Below are 10,480 nucleotides of genomic sequence, written 5' to 3'. Positions count from 1 at the left end.
TTTTTTTTTTTTTTTTTTTTAAGACGGAGTCTTGCTCTTGTCGCTCAGGCTGGAGTGCAATGGCACGACTTCAGCTCACTTCAACCTCCCCCTCCTGGGTTGAACCCATTCTCCTGCCTCAGCCTCCCAAGTAGCTGGGATTACAGGCGCCCGCCACCACGCCCGACTAATTTTTGTATTTTTAGTAGAGACGGGGTTTCACCATGTTGGCTAGGCTGGTCTCGAACTCCCGACCTCAGGTGATCCACCCGCCTCGGCATCCCAAAGTGCTGGGATTACAGACGTGACCCATTGCGCCCGGCCTACAATTATCTTTTTAATGTCAGGGCCCTAGGAGCTGATCAAAAGGAGGTAGTGTTGAAGAGGGGGACTTTCTGCAGGAGGGGACCTGTTAGCAGAACGGCAATTAGCCAGGCAGAGGAGAAGGTGTAAAGGCCCTGCGGTGGGAATGCGCTTGGCGGAAGAGCCCTGGGGAGGCCACAGGAAGGAGTGAAAAGGAAATGACCTTAAAGGTGTGATCAGGTCCTTGTAGGTGTAAGGAGGGAGAGAAGGGGCAGGGGGAGATAGAGAAGAAGAAACAGGAAGAGGAGGGAGGAGGGGGAGGAGGGGGAGTAGGAGGAAGAAGGGGAGGGGAGAACGGGTTGTATTCTAAGAGGGAAGGGGAGCCAGAGCCCAATTGTAATCGCGTTGTAAGATCGCCCCCTGGCGGCCCAGTGGCGAGCAGGCGGGAAGACGGGGCCGGTCCACCCTGTTGTCTTCCCTCCGGTCCTCTTCACAGCCGGTGTGGCAGCCTAAACTCCGCCAACCGTAAGTCAGTGGAGTATCCTCCCATCTCCCAACGCGGTTACCCCATCAGCAGAATGAGAACCACAGGCTGGATGCGGTGGCTCACGCCTTTAATCCCAGCACTTTGGGAGGCTGAGGCAGGAGGATCGCTTGAGCCCAGGAGTTCAAGACCAGCCTGGGCAAATAGCGAGACCCTGTCTCAAAAAAACAAACAAACAAAAAATTAAAATTACCCGGGTGCAGTGGTCCACGCCTGTAATCTCAGCACTTTGGGAAGCCGAGGTGGGCAGGTCATTTGAGGTCAGGAGTTCGAGACCAGCCTGGCCAACATGGTGAAACCCCGTCTCTGCTAAAAATACACAAATTAGCTGGGCGTGACGGCAGGCGCCTGTAATTCCAGCTACTCAGGAGGCTGAGGCAGGAGAATCGCTTCAACCAGAGACAGAGGTTTCAGTGAGCCGAGATTGTGCCATTGCACTCCAGCTTGGGTGACACACATACACAAAATTAAGATTAAAAAAATACTGGAAACGACATATCCCCAAATGATAGCCAAGCACTTCGTTTGCAGATGCGGTCTTTGGCGCTTCCTACAGATGTGCCAGCTTGATTCCTACCAAGCCCTACCAAGCAGGAGTTAATACTCTCCCCATTTCACAGAGGGGGAAATTGAGGCACAGAGGGCAAAACGTGGGATGCAGGAACCCAGAACCACTACTCCTTTCTTGGGCTCGATGGGATGGACCAGCCCCTGGAGGGGGTCCAACCCCTCCCAACGGGCTGGGAAGCCACGGCCAGGCTGGGCGGAACCGTGGGTGTCCCTGGCGCCCCAAGGTGCCAATTAAATATTGGTGGCCGTCTGGGGCCAGAGCTGTGCACCGCGGCATGGCCGAGCCGGGGCCGGAGCCCGGGCGTGCCTGGCGGGTGCTCGCCCTATGCGGGGTGGCCGTGTTCCTGGCTGCGGCAGCAGCCGGCGGGGCCTTGGTAGCCTGGAATCTGGCCGCCTCGGCTGCTCGGGGACCCCGCTGCCCGGAGCCAGGGGCCAATGCCACGGCGCCGCCCGGGGACCCGCCGCCTGGGGTCGACGAGCTGCGGCGCCGGCTGGCAGAGGCTGCCGAGCGGGAAGAGGCCCTAGCCAGGCAGCTGGACCAGGCGGAAAGTATCCGGCACGAGTTGGAGAAGGCATTAAAGGCCTGTGAAGGCCGCCAGGTAGGTGGGCCGGGTGGAGGGAGAGCTCGGGAATCCAGAATGTTGAGATAAGAGAGGGCCTGCCCACACATCCCCAGGGTTCCCTCCCTGTGCCTCGGTTTCCCCAGTTCCTCGAATTGAGAAGGCATTGAGAATAGCGCCCTAATGCCTTCCAACCCTTAGATGTCAGCTCACCATGGAGTCTACCTTCTGATCAGAAAGGTGGATCACCTGAGGTCAGGAGTTCGAGACCAGCCTGGCCAATATGGTGAAACCCTGTCTCTACTAAAAATACAAAAATTAGTCTGGCATGATGGTGAACGCCTGTAATTCCAGCTCCTCAGGAGGCTGATTTAGGAGAATCGCTTGAACCTGGGAGGTGGAGGTTGCAGTGAGCTGAGATCGCGCCACTGTACTCCACTGCAGCCTGGGCGACAGAGTGAGACTCTATCTGGAAAAAAAAAAAAAAGTCTCACTGTCCTTTGCTATTTGCCAGGTAAACGGTGTCTGGAGAAACCCCAGACCACCGGTGGCCCTCCTCCATGTGCCCACTCGGCCCCACTCCAGCCAGTTTCCAGCAGCCCTATTTTGAGAGAGGGACATACATGTCACCTGTAATTAGGAGGCTAAAGTTGGCCTCTTGGGGGAGGTACCTGCTAGGTCCTCTTTTCCTCTGACTAACCCTTCAGACTTTTTCTTAACCCTTTCCAGCCCTGAGCCTGCCAAAAGAACTGTCCTCAAAATCCCAGCCATTTCCATTTATGGAGTGAATGCTGTATACCTCTGTGCACACCCCCCATTCCACCCCAACCTCCCAGCCCAGCCGAGGTAGTGCAGCATCTGAATATTAAAAATCAAAATGGGGCCGGGCGCGGTGGCTCACTCCTGTAATCCTAGCACTTTCGGAAGCCAGGGCGAGTGTATCAGTTGAGGTCAAGAGTTCGAGACCAGCCTGGCCAACGTGGTGAAAACCCTTCTCTACTAAAAATACAAAAATTAGCCAGGTGTAATGGTGCATGCTTGTAATCCCAGGCGGAGGTTGCAGTGAGCTGAGATCCCACCACTGCACTCCCGCCTGGGCGACAGAGCAAGACCCCATCTCAAAATAAATAAATAAATAAAATCCAGACAAACCCCTACCCCTTTTCTGCCCCCTGGACTAAGAGAAGGGACTGGGGCAGTTGAGGTTAAGAGGAGCCTACTCCAAGTTCAAGTTCTGGCTCTGCCCCCTTGCTGTAAGATGCACTGAGGAAGCCGGACCAGTCATTTTGCAGAATGTCCTACAGAGGCAAATGACACATACCCCAGAAATTCAATCATTGTCAACCATCAAATTGCCCTGTGTTGGTTTTTGTTGTTGCTGGTTTGGTTTGGTTTTGTTTTGAAATGGAGTCATGCTCTGTTGCCCAGGCTGGAGTGCAGTGGCACGATAGCTCACTGCAACCTCCACCTCCCAGCTTCAAGCGATTCTCCTGTCTCAGCCTCCCGAGGAGCTGGGATTACAGGCACCCACCACCACACACGGCTAATTTTTTTTTTTTTTTTTTTTTTTTTTAAGTAGAGATGGGTTTTCACCATGTTGGTCAGGCTAGTTTCGAATTCCTGGCCTCGAGTGATCCGCCTGCCTCCGCCTCCCAAAATGCTGAGATTACAGGCGTGAGCCACGACGCCCGGCTCACTGTGTTGGCTTGAAATCCCATCAGCGAGTCCCAGATGGAGCTGAAAGTGGAACTTGAATCTGACCGCAGAGCTAAGCACTCTCTACTTTCCGGTGGCTTAGGGTTGGTGGCGTTGGACCTGGGCAGAGATCTCCCTCCAGGCAGGCAGCTGTCACCACTCGGTGCCCCAGGCTTCAGAAGCCACTTCTGCATTTTACAACTACAAGGCCCCAAAGGACATTCCACACAAAGATCAGGGCACAGGGTCGCAGGTGGCTTCTCACTGTCCCCAAAAGGGCCAGGCCGAATCATTCCTCCTCTCCTCTGCCTACACCCCCTCCCACTTCCCCTCCACTCCTCAGAGCCGGCTTCAGACCCAACTAACGACACTGAAGATTGAGATGGACGAAGCCAAGGCACAGGGGACCCAGATGGGGGCTGAAAACGGGGCGCTGACAGGTGCGTTGGGGTGTAAGGGAGTGGGCAGGGATAGAGGTGGGAGGAGCCTAGGCGAATCCTAGTTATCCAAACAAGTACAGTTGCAAACGTAATGCAAATAACACGGAAATAAACGCAAAAACTTATGAAACTAATGCAAACAACATGCAGAGGCCATGCAAAGGTCACAAAAACAACGCAAATGCCACAAAACATGCAAACTCCTTGTAAACGACTCACAAAAGCAATGCAAACCTATGAAAAGCTATGCAAATGGCACGTGGAAGCCATGCAATGGTACACACAAATTTAATTCAAATAAAGGAAAGCGTGCAAACGGCATGCAGACTATCAACTTGGATTCCGGCGTGCGTGGGGCGGGTGGGCGCGGGGGTCTCCAGCCTGACCCCGCCCCCTGCGCCCGCAGAGGCCCTGGCGCGCTGGGAGGTGGCGGCCACGGAGTCTGCGCGGCGGCTGGACCAGGCTCTGCGGCGCGCAGGCGTGGCGGAGGCCGAGGGCGAAGCCTGTGCGGCCCGGGAGGCGGCGCTGCGCGAACGCTTGTGAGTGAGGGGCTGGCCTGAGGGCGGGGTCGCATGGACGGGGAGGGCGCGACCAATGCTTGCGCAGGGCTACATTCTTTTGGCCAATCATTTCTTTGGGCGTGGAATTGTGGGCGGGGTATTGTTGATTTAATAGGGGGATCCTGGAATTGGAACGTAAGGATGGAGAGGAGAGTGGACTCTCTTGGGATTCCAGGCTGGGGCGGGCATTCTAGAAACTTGGGTCCCCACGATCCAGCGTCGGTGGGAGCCCCGAGAGGGACGGGGAACGGAAGAGAAGGAAGCAAGGAAAAGGGAGTATCGAGGGAGAGGCTGGTGGTCTGGAGACAGAGCTTCTGGGGATGTAGCTGGGAGTCTCTAGGGAGGCGTCCCGGGAATGGCTGGGGGTCGAGAACGGATGCCGGATCCTGGGGAGCGGGAAACCCTGGGAGATGGGGATCTCTGGGGATGGAGTTCCCAGCAATGGGACGCTCTGGCGGATGAGGGCTGGCGATGTCTGGGGACAGGGGTCCAGAGGCTGACAGCCCCCTTCCCCATTCCCGGCAGTAACGCCCTGGAAGCTGAGATGAGCCCCCAGCGCAGAGTGCCCCGGCCGCGTCCCCGCTCGGGGTCCCGACCCCGGCCCAGCTCTCGCTCGCGCTCTCGCTCCGGGCCCTCCGGGGGCTGCCGGCGGCCCGCGCGGCGCGCACGAGGGTGAGTCGGCCCCCTGCCGGAAGGGGGCGTCGGCCTGGAGGACACACATGGTGGGGGTCTGCGGGGACGTGTATAGAGGCACCCCCACGCTGGATGCGACGCTCAGCTTTAGACCCTGGAGACGTCCTGAACGGAAACTGCACAGACAGGAGCCTCAGCCCTCTCTCCCCCACCATGTAAAGTGCTTATTCTACAGACAGGGAAACTGAGGCCCAAGTGATCATGCAGTGAGCTAGTGCTTAGCTGGGATTTGAAGTCCCCCCTAACAACAATGTTGCCGTCATCCGATAGATATGAAGACTGGAGGTCTAGCCCTGGCTCAGGAGTAACCGGAAAGGGTCACTTTCCCTCTTTGGGTTTCAGTTTACCCTATCTGTAAAATGGGTGATTGGACTCATGATGAGGAGCTGATTTGACAACAAAAGCTGACAAAGGTGGCACAATAGGAAAACCGCAAATCCCTAACCCTGTGAGAAGGGTACAAAACTCCCAGATGGAATTTAAACAAAAAGAACCAAGTAACATGTTTGTTTTGGTTTGGTTTTGAGATGGAGTTTTGCTCTTGTTGCCCAGGCTAGAGTGCAGTGGCACAATTTGGGCTCACTGCAACCTTCACCTCCCAGGTTCAAGCAATTCTCCTGCCTCAGCCTCCCAGGTAGCTGGGATTTACAGGTCCCCACCACTACGCCCAGCTAATTTTTGTATTTTTAGTAGAGATGGGGTTACACCATATTGGCCAGGCTGGTCTCGAACTCCTGAGCTTAGGTGATCCGCCCACCTCAGCCTCCCAAAGCGCTGGGATTACAGGCGTGAGCCACCGCTCCCGGCCCATGTTTTTAACCTACACTGCAACAAAGGTGACTTATGCCTGAGACGGAGCAATAGTTCAATATTCCCAAGTCTGTTCATTGCTATACTAATAGATCAAATGAGGAAATGTATAGATTGTGGGGGAACAAACACATCAAAATCAGTGCCAAGGTGAGGACGTCCACTGTCAAGTAGTTTTTTTTCTGGGAGTACTAGCCAATGCAATTACACAAGAAAAATAAAAGCTACAACTAAAAGGAAGAGAATCTATAGGTTGAATCACAAGAAAGTGCTGTTTATATGGGTCAAAAATCATTGAAATATGGACAATTTTATATTGCTCAATTTCACATGAATGTATTAGTGGGTTTTCTTGTTTTTCTAACCTTTAAACATTTTTAGCTTGTTATCTAAATTTAACCTTTATATTTGGCATAACTTCAGACTTACAGAAAATTTGGTAGATTAATCTCCAACTCCTTAACAACACAAAGGTTATAGGCACCAGTTCTCCATGCAGTTGAAAATTCACACATAACTTTGACTCCTCCAAACTGAAGGCTGGCCAGGTGTGGTGGCTCACACCTGTAATCCCAACATTTTGGGAGGCCATGGCAAGAGGATCACTTGAGCCCAGGAGTTCAAGACCAGCCTGGGCACCATAGCAAGAACCTGTCTCTACAAATAATATCAATAATTAGCTGAGCATGGTGACATGCATCTGTAGCCCCAGCTACTTGGGAGGCTGAGGCAGGAGGATCACTTGAGCCCAGGACGTCAAGTTTGCAGTGAGCCATGATGGCACTTCAGTCCTCTGAGTGACGGAGCAAGACCCTGTCTCAAAAATTAAACATGAAAAATTAAAGCTAGAAAAAAATTATTAAGAAAATCATGCTGGGCACAGTGGTTCATGCCTGTAAGCCCAATACTTTGGGAGGCTAAGGTGGGAGGATCTCTTGAGCCCTGAAGTTCAAGACCAGTCTGGGCAACATGGGGAGACCCTGTCTCTACAAATAATTGTTTCAAAATTCTTTGGGAGGCTGAGGTGGGTGGATCACTTGAGCTCAGGTGTTTGAGACGAGCCTGGGAAACATGGTGAAACCCATTCTCTACCAAAAATACAAAATATTAGCTGGGCATGGCGGCATGCACCTGTGGTCCCATCTACTTGGGAGACTGAGGTGGGAGGATCACTTGAGCCTGGGAGGCAGAGGCTGCAGTGAACCAAGATCGTGCTAGGGTGACTGGAGCAAAACCCCTTCAAGAAAAGAAAGAAAGAAAAAAGAAAGAAAGAAAGAAAAGAAAAGAAAGAGAGAGAAGAAAGTAGCCAGGCTTGGTGGCATAAACCTGTGGTCCCAGCTACTTGGGAGGCTGAAGCAGGAAGATCACTTAAGCCCAGGAGATGGAAGCTGCAGTGAGCCATGATCATGCCACTGCACTCCAGCCTAGGTGACTGAGTGAGATCCTGTCTCAAAAAAAAAAAAAAAAAAAGAAAAGAAAAGAAAAAGAAAAAGAAAAAAAAGAGCCTGGGCGCAGTGGCTCACGCCTGTAATCCCAGCACTTTGGGAGGCCGAGGCGGGCGGATCACGAGGTCAGGAGATCGAGACCATCCTGGCTAACACGGTGAAACCCTGTCTCTATTAAAAATACAAAAAATTAGCTGGGCATGGTGGTGGGCATCTGTAGTCCCAGCTACTTGGGAGGCTGAGGCGGGAGAATGGCGTGAACCTGGGAGGTGGAGCTTGCAGTGATCCGAGATCGTGCCACTGCACTCCAGCCTGGGCGACAGAGTGAGACTCCGTCTCAAAAAAAAGAAATAAATAAATAAATAGAAAAGAAAGAAAGAAAAAGAAAAAGTGTCTGTCCATCCACAGTGGAACACTATGCAACCACCATTTAAACGGCCAAAGCAGCTCTTCTCTAAGATATGTTAATGTGAAAAGCAGGAGAGTGATAGGTTGTGTATTTTTTTTTTTTTTTTTTTTTGAGACAGTCTTGTTTTTGTTGCCCAGGCTGGAGTGCAATGGCGCAGTCTCGGCTCATTGCAACCTCCTCCTCTCGGGTTCAAACGATTCTCTTACCTCAGCCTCGAGTAACTGGGATTACAGGCGCCCATCACCAGGCTCAGCTAGTTTTTTTGTGTTTTTTAGTAAAGACAGGGTTTCACCATGTTGGCCAGGCTGGTCTTGAATTGCTAACCTCAGGTGATCCACCCTCCTTGGTCTCCCAAAGTGCTGAGATTATAGGTGTGAGCCACTGTGCCCGCCCCCCCCCCCTTTTTTTTTTTTTGTACAGGGCTTGAGGAGGGGACTTTTATCCAAATATCTCTGAAGGACACGCTGGTCACAGCCTCCACCTCTGGGGAGCGAACCAGGGGTCTGGGAATTGGTGGGGGACATACTTGCACGTTTCTCTATGTACCTTTTGTAAAAATTGCATTTTTAAAAACCTTGCACATGTATCACTTATTACAAATTACAAATTAAAAATTGTTTTTACAAATGTCTGGGCTGAGTGTGGTGGCATGTGTCTATAATCCCAGCACATTGGGAGGCTGAAGCAGGAGGATCACTTGAGCCCAGGAGTTGGAGAAGAGCCTGAGCAATGTAGGGAGACCACCATCTTTACCAAAAGTTTAAAAATTAGCCAGGCGTGGTGGTGCACACCTGTAGTCCCAGCTACTTGGGAGGCTGAGGCAGGAGAATTGCTTGAACCCTGGGGGTAGAGGTTGCAGTAAGCCAAGATCATTCCACTGCACTCCAGGCTGGGTGACAGAGTGAGACCCTGTCTCAAAAGCTGAATGAATAGGCCGGGCACGGTGGCTCACACCTGTAATCCCAGCACTTTGGGAGGCCGAGGCAGGTGGATCATCTGAGGTCAAGAGTTCAAGACCAGCCTGGCCAACATGGTGAAACCCTATCTCTACTAAAAATACAAAAATTAGCAGGGCGAGGTTGTAGGCGCCTGTAATCCCAGCTACTTGGGAGGCTGAGGCAGGAGAATCGCTTGAATCTGGGAGGCAGAGGTTGTAGTGAGCCCAGACTGCGCCACTGCACTCCAGCCTGGGTGACAGAGCGAGACTCCATTTCAAAAAAATAAATAAGTAAATAAAAATTAGCTGGGCGTGGTGGTGCACACCTGTAGTACCAGCTACACGGGAGGCTGTGCCAGGAGAATCGCTTGAACCCTGGAGGTGGAGGTTGCAGTGAGCCGAGATCATAGCCACTGCACTCCAGTCTGGGTGACAGAGTGAGACCCATTACTCAAAAACTAAGTAAATAAAAATAAATTTAAAACATTCCTAAGAGGCTGGTGTAGACAGGGGATTGGAAGCTCTTGGAACTCTGACACCAACCCCTTTAGCCAGTCCTGCTCACGATCCTCCCATCCACCTGGGGTTTGTAGGTGCCTGATCAGGACCTTCACCTGAGAGGGGGCTCACCTGAAGGCTCCGCCTATGGGGAAAATGAGGCTGCGGGAAGGGAAGATTTAGCTGTTGTGTTCCGCCAACGGCCACCAGGGGCCGCCCCAGCCAGCAGATCCGGTTGCAGCCTCCTGAGGGCCCTGAGTTTGAGAGTCGGACCGGGTGGGTCTGAGACCACCTCCCCCGGCCCTGGCGTCAATCCAGAAGCCAGCAGGAAACGGTTCCTCCTTCTGGAGTCAGCCAGAGCTGGAAGCCTGGAGACTGGCCTCGTCCCAGCCAGGACCCCAGGGACGCAAGACCCCCTCACCACGGCGCTGTGTGGTCCAAGAACTGGCCCGTGTAAAGGGCAGGGCACAGGGCTGTCCATGGGAACTAAGTCATTGTCACCATTATGCATTTATTTCCACTGCTGACTCCATCTTGACCATACCCGAGGGACCCCTGAACATCAGTTCTGAGCCAGCCGTGGTGGCTCACTCCTGTAATCCCAACACTTTGGGAGGCCAAGGCGCGCTGATCACTTGAGATCAGGAGATCGAGACCATCCCTGGCCAACATGGGGAAATCCCGTCTCTACTAAAAATACAAAAAAATAGCTGGGTGTGGTCGTGGGCGTCTGTAATCCCAGCTATTCGGGAGGCTGAGGCAGGAGAATTGCTTGAACCCCGGAGGCAGAGGTTGCAGTGAGCCGAGATCGCACCACTGCACTCCAGCCTGAGCAACAGAGCGAGACTCCATCTCCAAAAAAAGAAAAAAAAATCAGTTCTGGGGATGGAGGGTGATAGGGAGCCATGGCAGATGTGTGAGTAGGAGCGGCACAGGCAGAACTAGTATCAAAGAATGTTGGGAAGCAGGGAATTTGAGGCTGGAGGCTTTGAACCCCAGGGAAGTCATAAGACAGAGAGTCGGTGAGTATTCGAGGT

General features: G+C 52.8%; 1 protein-coding gene across 1 annotated transcript; it reads left to right on the top strand.

Moving 5' to 3' along the window:
* The first annotated feature begins 1,633 nt into the window (after positions 1 to 1,633).
* CCDC194 (coiled-coil domain containing 194) lies at positions 1,634 to 8,639 on the top strand. The gene is made up of 5 exons (XM_058425835.1): positions 1,634 to 1,995; positions 3,995 to 4,091; positions 4,498 to 4,630; positions 5,177 to 5,323; positions 6,578 to 8,639. The coding sequence occupies exons 1-5, from the start codon at positions 1,672 to 1,674 to the stop codon at positions 6,600 to 6,602; spliced, it is 726 nt and encodes a 241-aa protein (XP_058281818.1). The 5' UTR covers positions 1,634 to 1,671; the 3' UTR covers positions 6,603 to 8,639.
* The last annotated feature ends 1,841 nt before the right edge of the window (positions 8,640 to 10,480 follow it).

Source organism: Hylobates moloch, unplaced genomic scaffold (genome assembly GCF_009828535.3).
Source record: "Hylobates moloch isolate HMO894 unplaced genomic scaffold, HMol_V3 SCAFFOLD_12, whole genome shotgun sequence".
NCBI classification, from domain to species: domain Eukaryota; kingdom Metazoa; phylum Chordata; class Mammalia; order Primates; family Hylobatidae; genus Hylobates; species Hylobates moloch.
This window is presented reverse-complemented; position numbering and strand designations above follow the sequence as displayed.